The sequence below is a fragment of the Panthera leo genome, chromosome C2, assembly GCF_018350215.1.
Source record: "Panthera leo isolate Ple1 chromosome C2, P.leo_Ple1_pat1.1, whole genome shotgun sequence".
NCBI lineage: Eukaryota > Metazoa > Chordata > Mammalia > Carnivora > Felidae > Panthera > Panthera leo.
In genome coordinates this window covers 70708402-70725071 of record NC_056687.1, presented here as the reverse complement: position 1 = coordinate 70725071, position 16670 = coordinate 70708402, and the positions used below count along the sequence as shown (strand labels likewise).

The following is a 16670-nucleotide window of genomic DNA, read 5'->3' as shown; positions in this document are numbered from 1 at the left end:
TCTAGTCATAATTCCACCACTGTAACAAATCATATTGGTCTTTTTGCCTTTTGTGTTCACATCTGGTATTTTTATGGTCATGATAATTACATAGATAGTTTTATTTTAAGCTCTTTTTACTTGATACTTCCCATAAGTGTTTTTTTCTGGCCTATATAATTAAATTTTTAAAGGTTGAAGTAGGCTATTAAATATCTAGTCTCTGTTATTTTTTGTTACTGTAAATAGCACTAAATCATCTTGTCTACTTTTTTTTCCCTCTTTATTTAGGTTATTTCTTTAGGTTATATTCCCAAGTAGAATTACTGAGTTAAGAGTAATGCACAGCTTTTGGTTATTTATATACAAGCAAATTCTTCTTAAAAGAAGAACATGACACAGAAACTTCCAAAACTGGCCACAGCCTTGGCTTAACGAAGTGGGCAATGGCAACAGTGTGGGCAAGAGAGAAGAAAAAAAGTATGGAGTGCTTTTTGACCATTTCTAGAGTCAAAGCAGTTTTAGTCTTTATTAAGCTATCTAGTGTATGACAAGTCTAGTTAGGAATTAAGAGGAGACACAAAAAATTGAAAACATAGTTCTTTCACTGAAGAGATTTATAATCTACTTGGAGTCACAATAACGTATAGACATGAAACAAGGAGAGGAGAACGTGAAGCAGCATTTTTTTCCCTATCTTACTTGATATGGTTTAAGCTGTTGGGATGTGGGCATTCAGAGAAAGAAGAGAAGTATATTGAATAGAGTGGAGGGGAATGCTTTGGAGAGAAAGTAGAATTGGAATCAGGCTTTCAAAGAAGAAAGGATTTGAAGAGAAGAGGAGTAGTAGGGGATCTTGAGATGGAGGAATAACAGGAGCAGGGATACTAAAGCATATATGCTTATTGTGGTAAAAACTTGCCTGATGGTTTTAAAATCACGTCTTATCGTTGACACGTGGGCTAATAATTAACCACTTAGCTTCAATTTTCCCATCTGTAAGTCAGGAATGTTAATATAAGATTGTTATGAACATAAAATGAATTTAGCAGAGCACCTGGTTTATGGAAAATGATCACAGGGTGGTTGGATTTTACAAATCCAGGTGGCCATTCATGTTGCATTCTCTGGGGAGTGATAATCCCTAGAGCCACTATTCCATAGAATACAGTGTAAACTGTACCTCCAAGGAACATAAAAATCATGCAGGAGAATCTAGTCTTAATGTAATAGATGATAAAAATCATGAGCATGGGATATGTTTAAGAAGATTGGTATATGGTAATGATCTAGAATTGAAGTGTGGATAGAAGGCTATGGAAGTAGAAATGAAGACAAATGAATAGGTAATGTGCATTTCAAACGAAAATCAGCTGGAGTTGGGATTGACTGGATGTAGGGTTGGATGAAGAATGACTCCCAAGTTTGTGAGCCTATATGACTAGATAGAATTGTGGTGCCATTCACAAAGTTAGGAAAACTAGGAAGAGTCTTTTGAGAGAAAAGTTTTGGTATGGTTTATGAACATGTTGAATTTGTAAAGATGTTATTTTTTTTTTTTTTTTTTTTTTTTTAAATTTTTTTTTTTAACGTTTTATTTATTTTTGAGACAGAGAGAGACAGAGCATGAATGGGGGAGGGGCAGAGAGAGGGAGACACAGAATCGGAAACAGGCTCCAGGCTCCGAGCTGTCAGCACAGAGCCCGACGCGGGGCTCGAACTCACGGACCGCGAGATCGTGACCTGGCTGAAGTCGGACGCTTAACCGACTGCGCCACCCAGGCGCCCCTAAAGATGTTATTTTTAAGTAATCCCTATGCCCCCCAGTGTGGGGCATGAACTCAAAACCCCAAGATCAAGAGTTGCAGGCTCTATTGACTGAGTGAGCCAGGTGCCCCTGAACATGTTGAATTTTATGTAAGAGAAGGATATATGATTTAAACATATATAAAAAGCAGTTAAAAATAATGAAACCAAAGCTTTGGAGAGAAATCAGGACTAGAGATATAATTTGTAAGTGAAAATTAGAAACTATAAGTCCTTTAGTCCAACATATTCATTCTTCTCAATGAGAATACAAAGCATGTTGGGGATCAGGATAGAGGCATAAGTTAAAGATGGGACTCAAAGGTGGGCAGGAGAGCATTGCTATATTTCCAAATCTTTTGAAATAGTGAGTAGACCAGATATATCACCTAGTGTAAGTAGAAAAAAAAATAAGTGCATAGATATTATTTTTAATTACACAAGACACTAGACTCAAGCATACCAGAATAGACCTGCATTTTCATATAGCATTACCTGCATTGCTATATTTCCAAATCTTTTGAAATAGTGAGTAGACCAGATATATCACCTAGTGTAAGTAGAAAAAAAAATAAGTGCATAGATATTATTTTTAATTACACAAGACACTAGACTCAAGCATACCAGAATAGACCTGCATTTTCTAAAAATTTCATACATGCCTTCTTTGAAATATGAGTGTTAATGCAAGCTGGAGGCAGACATATGGTAGTGGAAATTTTGCTGTCGTGTGATGGAAGAAATAAACCCTGGTGAGGCCAGAATGAAGCCCACAGTTCCTTTGTGCCCAAGTCAGAAATCAGAAGGACAAAGATGGGGTTAATATGACTTTTGTGGAATATTGGGGTTTCCCTTTGCTATGCAGTCTCCAAATATTATGAATTCCTAGAAACTTAGTAGCTCTTGCCACTGTCTGCAAACCGTTCTGCGTTTGTAGGGATTTTACACATTTGAGCACATTCATTTGAATTTGGTAAAGCTTTTCTCTTAAGCGTTTCTTTTCTTTTTTTATGTTTATTTATTTATTTTGAGAGAAAGGGGGGAGAGAGAGAAAGGGAGAGAGAGAATGGGGGAGGGGCAGAGAGGGAGGGAGAGAGAGAATCTTAAGCAGACTCTGCACTGTCAGCAGAGCCCAGCATGGGGTTCCATCTCATGAACTGTGAGATATGACCTGAGCGGAAATCAAGAGTCAGGCACTCAACTGACTGAGCCACCCAGGTGCCCCTAAGCTTTTCTTTAAGAAAGGCATGATGATCTCTAAAAAGAGACATTTCAAGAAGAAAGGAGAGCTTCCAAATTCTGCCATTCACACCAAGATTTAGAATCAACAATTAATTAATAGAATTCCTCTTTTTTTCTATTCCAATGAATATGACTATTTTTATAAAAACAATAAAAACTGTACTATTTTAAATAGATTTTCTACCAGATTATGTTTTATTTCTTTAATATTATTTTCACTGGAGGAGGTTCCAAAACACAATGTCAACTTTGTAATATATAGTAATGTTAAGATTATGTTTGCATTATTATTCTGTGTCCTAGGTTCTGACCCTAAACATAATGGTACCTCTTCAGAGGGTTGGAGAACATTATTTAATCAAGACCTAATAGAGTTTTTCTCAACATTTCTCAAATTAGTAATTATATTTGGTGTCCATATGTAGAGACGTGGATGATCAACTTTTCCCCGTTGTATACTGAATAAACTTTCCTAAGTGTACTTAAACTTCATTAGACTATATTTTGCAACTGATTTTAGGATAGACAATAGGAAGTACTTCCTGACAGACTTGCCATTGTAAAGGGGAATTTAGAAAGCCTTTGGGATCTCTCCTTAAGGTTGTAAAAGTAGAAGTAATTCTGAAATATACAAACAGTAGTTGTCTGTGTGGTCTTAACATGAATGAACTAGACTTTTAATTAAATTATCAGAATTTGAGCTGATAGATTTCCTTGGTAAAAGGGATGAGGAAAAAGGAGAAAAACAAAGGCAAAAGAATGGCCAGAAACCCATTATTCTTTAATTCTGTTGCTATGTTTTGTATTTTGTTTTTAATAATTTTTAACATCTGAGAACATTAAGTTCTTGATTTTATGCCTGATTAAGATTGGTTTTTGCCTAGCTACAGAGGACAGATGGGCTTCTTATTTAATAGGATTTGATTATATGAAGAGAAAATTAAAGGCTTGAGACATTATCAAAATCATATTCTTTTTCGGGGCGCCTGGGTGGCTCAGTCGGTTGAGCATCTGACTTCGGCTCAGGTCATGATCTCACGGTCTGTGAGTTTAAGCCTGCTTCGGATTCTGTGTCTCCCTCTTTCTCTGCCCCTCCCCCGCTCATGCTCTGTCTCTCTGTCAAAAATAAATAAAACATTTAAAAAAATTCTTTAAAAATCATATTCTTTTAAAAATCTTCGTAACTTAAAATCTATAATATCAAAGCTGTCTTGCACAAAGGTACTAAAAAGAGTACCACTGAGAGAGATGGGAACTGCCCCTCCCCACATAAACATGAGAAATGAACACGATAAGATTCTGTAGAATCTTGGAATTTGAAACTATTACTTATTGTTTAAATAGGAATAAGAAATTCAGTTTCTCTTAAATGATTATCTGAAACTAAGACCCTATTGAAATGAAAGTAAACATTTTCAGTTTTTCAAGAGGTTGATTGAGTGATTGAAGAGCTGTGCAGAGAACCTTTTTGTGGCATTAAGACTGCATGAATAACTGTAAGGTTTCTGTACCTGCACCTAGGATTCTCTTCAGCCCCCAAGTTTCTTCCTGACAATTCCAAGAATGAATGAATATGGAAAGATACATTATAGTAGTCAGACTTGACATGTACAGTGACTTTTCAATTTTACTTGTATAATTTTAGCTTTAAAAAAGGGCAAATATTTTATTCTCAAAGCATCTTCAACTTAAATTATAGGTAGTGGTAGTGCCCCCAAACAGGTGGTCCAAGCTTGCAAAGCCTGAGATTCAGATGAGACATTCTTCACTCTTTTTGAAAAAGAGTGTTTATAAAATATATGTATCTCATATATTATTTTTGTGGCAAAACCACATTATGTTTAATGTAAACGATAATGGGCTTATTGAATGAAATCTATTCCATGGCTAAGTGATGAAGTTATATTTTTAGAAAGATTTTTGCTTGTTCTCAGATTCATTTAGGCCGAATATAAATGTTTTCAAGTTTGACATACACTTTTATTTATTTTTTTTTTAGTGTGGCTGTGAATTCTGTCCTTTAATTAGCATTTCTATCTGTTGTGTGCAAAGCTTGCTGCTTAATCCAATTTCTCTTTTGAAAAGAAAGAAAACACAAGAGTCTTCTTGCACAAAAAAACAGTGACAGAAAGAGACTTTTATTCTTCATGGATATTAATAAGCACTTATAACGTTAGACTTTTGCTTTGTTTTACATCAAGGAACCTGAAGAAATAAATGCAGATGATGAGGTAGAGGATACATGTGACAACAAGGAGGATGACCTGGGAGCTGTGGAAGAGCAACGTAGTGTTATCCTACATCTGTTGTCACAGCTTAAGCTGGGCATGGACTTAACAAGAGTAAGTAATGGGGTAAACTGGCTGTGGAGATCAGTAGGTCAGGACTATACCTGTAAGTGTTAATGTTGTCAGGGCTTTTTATTTTTTATGAATTGGTTTTTTAGTCTCTCTCTCTCTTTTTTTTTTTTTTTTAAGATTTTATTTTTTAAGTAGTTTTTCTACTTGATGGGGGGCTCAAACTTATAGCCCCAAGATCTATGGACTGGGTTTCTTAGTCTTTTGATCAAAATTTCTTATTTCATAAAAAATGTGCCTTATCTTGTACAGCAGGAAGTCATATAGCAAGTAAACACCTCTAATCTTATTTCTGTACAAATGACAGAGGTCCATTGGTATACAGAACTGGAAAATTGAAAGAAAAGGATGTAATCCCAGAAAACCATGAAAGGCTATGACCACTTCTTCTTTACTCTTACTTTCCTTTTTGGATCGTACATTTTGGGTGTTATCTATAACAAGGGTCAACAAACATCTCTGTAAAGGGGTCGATAATAAATATTTTCAGCTATGTGGACACTGGTCTCTGTTGGAACTACTGAGCTCTGCCTTTATAGTATGAAAGCAGCCATAGATAATATGTTGGACTGGGCATGGCTGTGTTCCAACAAAACTTTATTTATAAAAACACAGGCCAGATTTTCCCCAAAGGCCATACTTTGCAGTCCTCTGGTCTGTAGCCTTGCTTACTTAAAAAAAATTTTTTTAGGTTTATTTATTTTTGAGAGAGAGAGAGAGACACAGAGTGTGATCAGGGGAGGGGCAGAGACAGAGGGTGACACAGAATCCGAAGCAGGCTCCTGGCTCTGAGCTGTCGGCACAGAGACCGATGCGGGGCTTGAATCCATGAACCATGAAATCATGACCTGATCCGAATTCAGACACTTAGCCGACTGAGCCATTCAGACACCCCATAGCCTTGCTTACTTTAAAAGTGTGGTCTGAATTAACTGATGGGGAAATTCTTTGACAATGTACTCATATATCAAATCATCACAATGTACACTTTAAATATCTTAACAATTTTATTTGTCAATTATACCTTAGTAAAACTAGAAAAAAACATTGTTGTCTGAAGACCAGTAACATCTCCATTGCCTGAGAACTTGTTAGAAGTACAGAATCTCAGCCCCCAACGCCAAACTTAGAGGACCAGATCTACATTTTAATAAGATCCCCCATGTGGTTCATATATACATTAAAGTTTGAGAAACACTATGGTTTTTAGTTTTGGTCCAGTCTTTTCCATTTCTAGTTTATCTAATTAGTGTGTCTTCATTTGTTTTAGCAATCTATGAAGTTAATTTAAAAAGCGAATTAGGGCATCTGGGTGGCTCAGTTGGTTGAACATCCAATTTTGGCTCCGGTCATGGTCTCACAGTTCATGGGTTTGAACCCTACATCGGGCTCATTCTATCAGCCTGTCAGCGCAGAGCCTACTTCGGATTCTCTGTCCCCATCTCTCTGCCCCTCCCCCACTTTCTCTCTCCTCTCTCTCTCTCTCTCTCTCTCTCTCTCTCAAAAAATAAATAAAACATTTTTAAAAATTATAAAAAGCATCGGCTGAGCATCTGACTCTTGATTTCAGCTCAAGTCATGATCCAAGGGTTGTGGGATTGAACCCCACCTTGGGCTCCATGCTAAGCATGGAGATTGCTTAAGATTCTCTCTCTCCCTCTCCCTCCGCCCCTCCCTTATGCTCTCACATGCATGCACACCCTCTCTGTCTAAAAATAATAAAAAATAAAATAAAAAGCAAATTAGACTCAAAACCTATATATGTCAAATATTACTACTACGGGATTATGTACTTTGAATTATTACTGACACTACTTTGCATTAGTATGGGATTTCAGAATTGACTTTAGGAGCTATATTTCAAATTAAGGATTTTGATGCCATTGAAGGTAATGAAAGTATAGATTAAAAGTAACCCAGGGGCACCTGGGTGGCTCAGTAGGTTGAGCATCCAACTTCAGCTCAGGTCATGATCTTGTGGTTCAAGGGCTCAAGCCCCACATCTGGCTCACTGCTGCCACCACAGAGCCTGCTTCAGATCCTCCGTCCCCTTCTCTCTCTGCTCTCCCTCCCTCTCTCTCCCTCTCCCTCTCTCTCAAAAATAATAGATAAACATTAAAAACAAATATTTTATTTTTAATTATTTTTTGAGAGACAGAGACAGAATGTGAGCAAGGGAGAGGCAGAGAGAGAGGGAGTCACAGAATCTGAAGCAGGCTCCAGGCTCTGAGCTGCCAGCACAGAGCCCGACGCGGGGCTCGAACTCCTGAACCGTGAGATCACAACGACCTGAGCCAAAGTCAGACACCTAACTAACTGAGCCACCCAGGGGCCCCTAAAAACAAATCTTAAAAAAAAATAAAAAATAAAAAATAACCTAAATAAGGGGCACCTGGGTGGCTCAGTCAGTTGGAGTGTCCAACTCTTGATTTTGGCTCAGGTCATGATCTCAGGGTCCTGGGATTGAGACCTGCATCAGGCTCCACACTGGGCATGGAGCCTGCTTAAGGTTTTCTCTCTTTCTCTCTTCCTCTGCCCCTCTCCCCTGCTTGCGCCACTTTCTCTCTCTAAAAACAAATGGGTGCCTGGGTGGCTCATTCGGTTCAGCCACTGACTCTTGATTTTGGCTTAGGTCCAGATCTCACGGTTTGTGGGTTCAAGCCCTGCATCGAGCTCTGCGCTATCACAGTGCTGCTTAGGATTCTCTCTCTCTCTCTCTCTCTCTCTCTCTCTCTCTCTCTCTCTTCCCCTCTGTCTTCTCTCTCTGTCCCTCCCGTGTGCTCTCTCAAAAAAAAAAAAAAAACTTAAAAAAATTTAAAAACAAAAAACAACAAAAAAAGTAACTTAAAATCTAACTTAAATAGAAAGCATTTTGCCTTTAGCATTTACTTTGAAGCATCTCAAAATCAAAACATTTTTTTCTTTACTTAGACTTGTAGTGATTACAGGAAAGTTTAAAAAGAAGTGGATTGGGGGGCGCCTGGGTGGCTCAGTCGGTTAAGCGTCTGACTTCGGCTCAGGTCACGATCTCGCGGTCCGTGAGTTCGAGCCCCGCGTCGGGCTCTGGGCTGATGGCTCGGAGCCTGGAGCCTGCTTCCGATTCTGTGTCTCCCTCTCTCTCTGCCCCTTCCCCGTTCATGCTCTGTCTCTCTCTGTCTCAAAAATAAATAAAAAACATTAAAAAAATTTTTTTTAAAAAGAAGTGGATTGAATTAAAAACCCAAGAAGCAAACATTTTAGGAATTATTAAAGAAACTCATTAACCTTTCTTCTTTCATCTAACCTTAATATTTCATCTGGGTATCTTTTCTATTCTGGAAATATTTTCATTTTAGTGCTTTAAAAAAGACTATTAGTTGTAAAATCAGTTAGAATGCATAATGAGGGGCACCTGGGTGGCTCGGACAGTTAAGTGTCTACCTTCAGCTCAGATCACGATCTCACGGTTCATGAGTTTGAGCCCCACATCGGGCTCTGTGCTGACAGTGCAGAGCCTGCTTGGGATTCTCTCTCTCCCCTCTCTGTCTCTGTCCCTCCTCTGCTTGTGCTCTCTCTCTCAAAATAAATAAACTTAAAAAAAATATTTTTTAATGCATAATGATATGAAAGGTTTGTTTGGTTATTCTTGGTGTTTGCTGTCCTTTAGTAGATTTAGGTTTATAAGGTGTAAGAACAGTATAGGGGTTTATGAGGATAAGAACATTTGAAAAGAATGTGCTGTGGTAATAATCCAGATGCTAAAGCTCTCTCTAAGCATGATAACTATACATGATAACTATATATAATATTGTTTCCCCACACTTGTTCCTTGTTAATTAAAGATATAAATACATATACATAGCATTTATATATAAAATCATTAACATTAACCAACTATGAATTACAAACATTCACATAACATTGAAAAGAATGGTATTTTTGAGCAACGTTTAAAAATGTGGTGTCTAAACTATAGTCACATCTACCACCTTCTTTCTAACAATAACATTGATAGAACAAATATTTTTTGAGCCCCCTTTATATTCAGACACTGTGGTAGGTGCTGGGACTATAGCAACATGTGGGTCCAAGTCTGCATGTTGTGAATAAGTAATAACTGTTCATTTTGTTCCTTTTTAAATAATATTATGAATTCGGTATAATTATACAGTTTACAGAAAATTTTGGAAAATAAAGGAAAAAAAAATCTCCTATGATTTTATCACTCTAACAACACAACACTAAGTTTTTAGAATCCCTTCCAATCTTTCTTCATATATGTAGTTTATTTCCAATTTTGTTACATTTCCTTTTTTCAGTTAATACTCTCTTTGTGAAATATACAAATAGTCTTTTGTGGGTATAAAGGACAGTTCAAAGGACAATAGTGAAATGAATACGTATGTACTTACGTCTCAGATAACAGGTTGTGGAATGGCCAAAACTTGGAAGCTCTCGGAGGGCCCTTCCTAATTGTAGTCCCCTACTGTTTCCTAGAAGTAGCCGCTTACTTGACTTTCATATTAATCATCTCCCTATTTTTTTTTTATAGTTTTACCACCTGTAAAAGTATCCCATAACAATGTTATATAATTTAGGAAAAAATGAATAGCCAGCACAAGCTTAGCTATATGAGGGCTCTTTCCCATTCATAGGAGAGGGCTCCCAGGAGAGGATAAGGTAAACAGAGTCCCCGGCTTCAGCTTCTTATAAATTATTGAGAAATTTTAGAAGAGCCCTTTATGAAGAAATGAGAAGGCAAAGTTCTGAATAAGTCCTGTGAAATATATGGCTCACAGAGTTAAAGCATTTGGTGTGAGCCAGATACTGGACATTCAGCAGAAATGTGGGCAGAGGGAAGAATCTGCTCAGTGTTTTCCACTGCTAAGCAAGGGTCATCCACTGTGACCCACCTCCAACTCTCAGAGGTAGATTGTAGCCAGAACATGTCTTTGGGTGAAATGAATATCTTCAGCCAATCCAGACAGGAGGGCATGGAAAGGAGAGTTGGTACTTCAGCAGATGCCCACCGCAAGCCAAATACAGATGCAGATGGGACCAGTTTCCCTAGAGCATTCATTCTGTCCTCAGGTTTCAAAAGTTGGTGACAGTGGCAGCATGGAGCACGTGGCTAACAGTCTTCCATATGTCTGTCTCTTGAATCACACCACTCTGATGTGGACCAGTTTCCCTGTGTCTGCTGTACAGCTTTCTTCCTGGGATGTCCTTTCATTGTCCTCCTGTGCTAGGTCTATTTCCCGTATTCCTTCTTGTTTGGTTGCCTCTCATTTTAGTGAAGCACATCTTCCTTTAACCTCAGAAAAAGGTCTGTGGGAGGCAAAGTGTGAAAATGTATGTTTGAAATGTCTATTTTGCCCTCATATTTGATTGCGAGTTTGTATAGAATTTCTAACTTGCAACTAATTTTCCTTTAGAATATTGCCTCCTTGCTACAGGATTCTGGCAAAAAGACTGAAGTCATTCCAGTTTGTCATCTTATGTAACTTGTTTTGTTTGTTTTTCTATCTGAAATTTAGAATCTTTCCCTTGTCCCCAGAAGTCTGAAATTTCACAGTGACATGTCTTGATATAGGAGTCTTTTTTTTTTATCCATCATCTCTGGGCATTTGGTGAGCCTTTGCAGTATGACAACTCATATATTTCAGTTCTCTAAAATTTTCTTGAATTTTTTCAGTGATGACTTTGTCTTCTCCATTCCTGTTCTCTCTGAAATCTTTTTTTTTTTTTTAATGTTTATTCATCTTAGAGACAGACAGAGCGTGAGTGGGGGAGGATCAGAGAGAGAGGAAGACACAGAATCCAAAGCAGGCTCCAGGCTCTGAGCTGTTACCATAGAGCCCGATGCAGGGCTTGAATTCGTGAGCCGTGAGATCATGACCTGAGCCGAAGTCAGATGCTTAACCTTAAGACTGAGCCACTCAGGCGCCCTTGAAACTTCTCTTGATTTTTAATTTTTGTTACCATGTTTTAAAATTTTTGAATTTTGTTTTTCAAAACATCCTTGTTTCATGTATCTGATATCTTTTCAAGTCTCTGACGATATTAATCATTATTTTTAAGGTTTCCCCCTCTCCCTTCAGAGAGGTTTCTGTTTCTTCCAAGTCTGTTTCTTTATCTTGGTCTTTGTATTCTTAGTTAGAGACTTTCTCAGAGATCTAGAATTTCTTGGATTTCTGTTCATGATTAAGTGTAGGGAAGCTAAAAACCTGATTTTAAGTTTCGAATGTATAGGTGGAGCCTATGCTTTTCAGCGTCAAGTAATCTGGATTTGCTGGGGAACCTAGTGTTAGCATCATTAGATTTTTCCCTCTAGGGTTAGTGAAAGCATTCTTCTGATCTCCTGGTTGGTGGGCAGAGCAACTAGGAGTGTGGAGGAGAAGAGGACTAGGTGGGAGAGGATCTCAGCATCTAACATTTAATTCATATAGGGTTCCTTCCTACCCCTTTTATCAGTATGGTGTCCGTTCTCTTGGAAGCCCCTGGTGTTCCCCAAACTAGAGAATAAGCCACCTTGTTTCATTCTGGAGAGACTAAACTTCCAGACCTTGGCTGAGGTGCAGGAAGAACAGTTAACAACACTGTAGAATTGGGGAGGGGATTTAAGGATCCAGTTGTTTTGCACATAGATTTCACTCAGTCATCATTATTTTAGCATTCCTGTTAACCCTCGGATCCAGAGGTACCTGATGCTGTCAGTTCCAGTTCTTGAACCCTCTCCGGAATCTATAAACCCCTAGCTTTCTAGTTAACAACTCCCAAAATGTTGTTGCTCTTTTCTGCTTTCCTGGTGTGTGGGTTTGTCTTTATATGAAAATGTTTAATATAATTTTAATGGATTTCAGTAGAAAGTGTAGTTAAGATGTATATATTCAATCCACCATGAGATGAACCTGAAACATTGGTATCTTTTGTATTCCTGTATCGTCTTCAAAACCATCTTTTTAAATGATACAGTAGTTCATCACGTGAAAGTTCTGTATTTAAGTTCTCTAAACCACTGTTAAAAGCATAGCTTTTAATTTTGTTTTTGCATTTCTTTTTCTTGATTCATATTGTTTCCTAAGGCTAAATTTCTAGAAGAATACTTACTAGGCTAAATGGATACAAACATCTTTGGGCTCTTGAAAAATATTGCAGCATTGCTTTTTCAGTTTGTTGAACCAGTTTGTCGTGCCTCTCCAATTCTGCTCTAAAGAAAACTTATCTTTCTTACAGTTACCTGGCTTTAGGTGTCACTAGTTCCCTCCTTTTGTTTTTGTTTTTGTTTTTGTGGGTTTTTGTGGGGTTTTTGGTGAAAAAATTTAGATTTAGATTTAGCCACCTGGATTCAGTTTAGGTGATCCCAATTTTGTTGGCAACATCCATAGTCAGGAGCCAGTTGAACATATGCCTTCTTATCTCCCTAGGACCTGATCAAAACATTGACCTTGACCTCCTCAGTGTCATAGAGCTTCCTCATAGCCTTTTGATCGGGTGCTTGTTGGCCTTGACATCCACAGTGAACAAGTGTGTCGTTGTCTTCTGTTTTATTCGTGGCTGACTGGGTAGTTGGGGGGAACTTGATGATGGCATACTGGTCAAGCTTGTTTCTCCTGGGGGCACTCTTTTGAAGATATTTGTGCTGCCTTCAGAGATATAGTGTCTTGGTCCATTGGAAGGTAGGTGACATGCGGATCTTTTTTGTTTGTGACTGTGAATACCTTTCAGCACTGCTTTCTTGGCCTTCAGAGCCTTTGCTTTGGCCCCTGCTTTGGGAGGTACAGAGCCTTCCTTCTTTACCTTTGGGAGGTACAGAGCCTTCCTTCTTTACCTTTGACACCATCTTTGTAAAAGGCAAAAGTTCCCTTCTTGGGGGATGCCTGGCTGGCTCAGTTGGTAGAGCTATGGGACTCTTGATCTCCAGGTTGTGAGTTCAAGCCCCATATTGGGTGTGAAGCCTACTTAAAAACAAAATGAAACAAAACAACAACAACAAAACAAGTTCCCTTCTTAAAATTAAGTGTAAGTTAGAATTTTTGCTTGGGTCAGTGATCTCGAGTCTGTTTATTTTCAGGGAATGGCATTTATTGCCTCTTCTCATATCTCATATCTTGTTCAGTCAGCCACAATTTATTTTGAAAGCAGAAAAGGAAAAAAAAAAAAGCATGGGTAGCATTTACTTTGAGTTTGACCACCATTTCCCTGATGATACTTTTAGCCAGTCTAGGAGTTTGAGGATTTTTTAAAAAATTTCTTCTACCTGACCTTCTTGGTGTTTAATCTTAACTTGACTTTCATTTCCTTTTAAGTGTGCTTATTTTTTATAAATTTTTTTAAGATTTTATTTTTTTAACTAATCTCTTCACCCAACATGGGGTTCGAACTCACAGCCCCAAGATCAAGAGTCTCATGCTCTTCAGACTGAGCCAGCCAGGTGCCCCAAGCATCCTTATTTTTTAATGAGAGCAAATATTTTTGTGACTTTGTTTTTAATGCTCATCTAGAATAAAGTGTTTTCAGAAAGGTAAGAATAGTTATCTACAGATATGCACATGGATTAAAATTTCCCACTTTGGTTGATAATTTTGTTGTTGTTATTTTAGGTGGTGCTTCCTACATTTATCCTAGAGAAGCGTTCCTTGCTGGAAATGTATGCAGACTTTATGTCTCATCCAGACCTATTCATAGCCATTACTAATGGAGCCACAGCTGAGGATAGAATGATTCGTTTTGTTGAGTACTACCTTACCTCATTTCATGAAGGCCGGAAAGGAGCCATTGCTAAGAAACCGTACAATCCTATCATTGGAGAAACATTTCACTGTTCCTGGAGGATGCCAAAAAGCGAGGTTGCATCCACTGTTATCAGCAGCTCTTCTACCCAGGCAGTCACAAATCATGCTCCTCTATCAGAGGAGGCTTTGAGCCAGGCGGGACCAGACTGTTATACAGTCAGATTTGTTGCTGAGCAGGTTTCCCATCATCCTCCAGTCTCAGGATTTTATGCAGAATGTGCAGAGAGGAAGATGTGTGTAAATGCACATGTCTGGACTAAGAGCAAATTCTTAGGCATGTCGATAGGCGTAACAATGGTTGGAGAAGGTAAGTAGGAAAACTATCCTCCAATTTTTAATATCTAACTATAATCTTAAATTTGGGGAAGCTTAGATAAATATTACAATTCTGAAATGATGTGTACTACTTCTAATTTTTAGTTGTTCCAGAATGGTGGGGGAGGGGAGGCTCATATTTATGGACAAATATAAATTATCTTTTTAAAAATTTTCCCTGGTTTTAAATATAAAATATTCTTATTGTAGAATATATGGGAAACTGAGAAAAATATCAAGGAGAAAATAAAGTTTCTCTAAACCCTCCATCCAGAGAGGGATAAATTTAGCTAGCATTTTGTATTTTTTTAATTGTGTATATGTTCATACTTTTATTTCTCTTTTGTAAAATTGGGATTTGTTCTGTCTGTAGTTTTCTGTCCTGCTTTTTTGTACTAAATAATCATTTTCCCATGTCATTGATAATCTTTAAAACATGTTTAATGACTATAATATCCTATGAAATGAGATGTTTACCATCTTATATTTAACCATTTCCTTTATTTGGGCATTGTATTTCTGTATTTCCATTATTATAAAAAGCACTAAAGAAATATATTATAGATAAAGATTTATCTACATCTTTTATATTTCCTAAGGAGGTATGCATAAGATATTTTAAAATACATTGCCAGACTTTAATTCCACTTCAGCAAAGGTTATGAAAAAATAATTTAAGGTAATACCCCAAAACCAACAACATCACAAAGTCTCCACAGAAATCATTGCAGAGTTCATGAAACTATAATGGCAGAAAAAACCCTACCATTTTAACGTTAAAGGAAAACTCTTGTTTCCTGAATAATTTGTTCAGAATGTAAACTTGCAATGTAAGCATGGTATAATTAAGCCTGTGATGCTAACATTTTGAGACTTTGTCACTGCAGCTGTGAAGAAAATACTTTATCCCCCTTTTCAGTTTTCCCCATTTTTAAAATCTTTTGTGATGTGAGTCTTACCAATTTCCAAATGTTTTAAGTTAATCAAAACTTTTATAACATTAGAAAATACTCATGTTTTATTAATTAAAATGTTTGCCACCTTCAGTTATAAACTTCGTCACATTTGTTCTCAGATCTTCATGAATCAATTTATTTATTTTATAGATGAAAAAAGTCTAGAGGTGATGATACATATTCAAGGTCATAAAAGTTAAGGCCTAGCCAGGTTTAGAACGTCATCCTTTAACATTCTCTCTGAAAGGACAGTTAGTTCTTACCAGTTCATTTGGCAGAAAGAATCTGGTAATGGTGGCCTCTCCAAGAAAGGAAATACTTCAGGAAATTAGGAAAAGCATTAATATCTTGACCTTGCACTAATCATGAAGGTAGTACAAAACAGGTAATTTTTGTTATTTAAGTGCTGATTATATATTTATGGATTACCTTTTAGAAATTAAATTTCTATCAGTAACCTCAATAGAAAGTAAGTGAAATCAGGGAATGGGACACAACAATTTATTTTGCTCCTATTATGGACCATGGTTTATATTTATTTGTTGGGGGAAATTCCATTTAATGATTAAGTAAGTGAGGTTTTAGAATTCTATTAACTAGTTTATTATCATATACATTCAAAACTGTATATTGCTTCAGATTTTAAATTCTACAGTGTGTGATACTAATGCTAAATATATCCTTGGGAATCAGATCATAAACCCAGGTTATATGATGACATATTTTTAGAAAAGTAATAACATCTTTTCCATCTTAAAATGAATCAGCAGTTATTATTAAACACTTACGTATATTCAAGGATATTGTCTATATGTCTTCTGACAGCTCCCATTATATATATAATGTATTACATCCAGAACCATTCCACAGCCAGAACCAAGCCATAAATGGCTTGATAATTCTTAATTTATTGTTGCCCTTTGTGAAGACTATAAAGGTAATACAAGAAAAGAGTACATATTACTTTATGTAAAGTAAACTGCTTTAGAATCTCAATTTGTCTCTTTGCTTATCCTAAAAATTACCTATATTAGAATATTTATAACTCTTGCCCTTATTTGTGAACATTAAAAACAGAGTACTTAATGAGCTTTCATTAAGAGAGAGATGCCATTAGGGGTGCCTGGGTGTCTCAGTTGGCTAAGCACCTGACTCTTGATTTCAGCTCAGGTCATGATCTCATGGTTCGTGAGTTCGAGCCCTACATCAGAAGCCCTTGGGATTCTGAACTCTCTCCTTCT

General features: G+C 37.1%; 1 protein-coding gene across 1 annotated transcript in view; it reads left to right on the top strand.

Moving 5' to 3' along the window:
• Window positions 1-16670, top strand: part of OSBPL11 (oxysterol binding protein like 11) — an 83875-nt gene that overhangs the window by 43888 nt on the left and 23317 nt on the right. The window contains exons 8-9 of the mRNA XM_042954579.1: window positions 5229-5369; window positions 13967-14465. Coding sequence (XP_042810513.1) covers window positions 5229-5369; window positions 13967-14465 — 640 coding nt within the window. The remainder of the gene's footprint in view (window positions 1-5228; window positions 5370-13966; window positions 14466-16670) is intronic.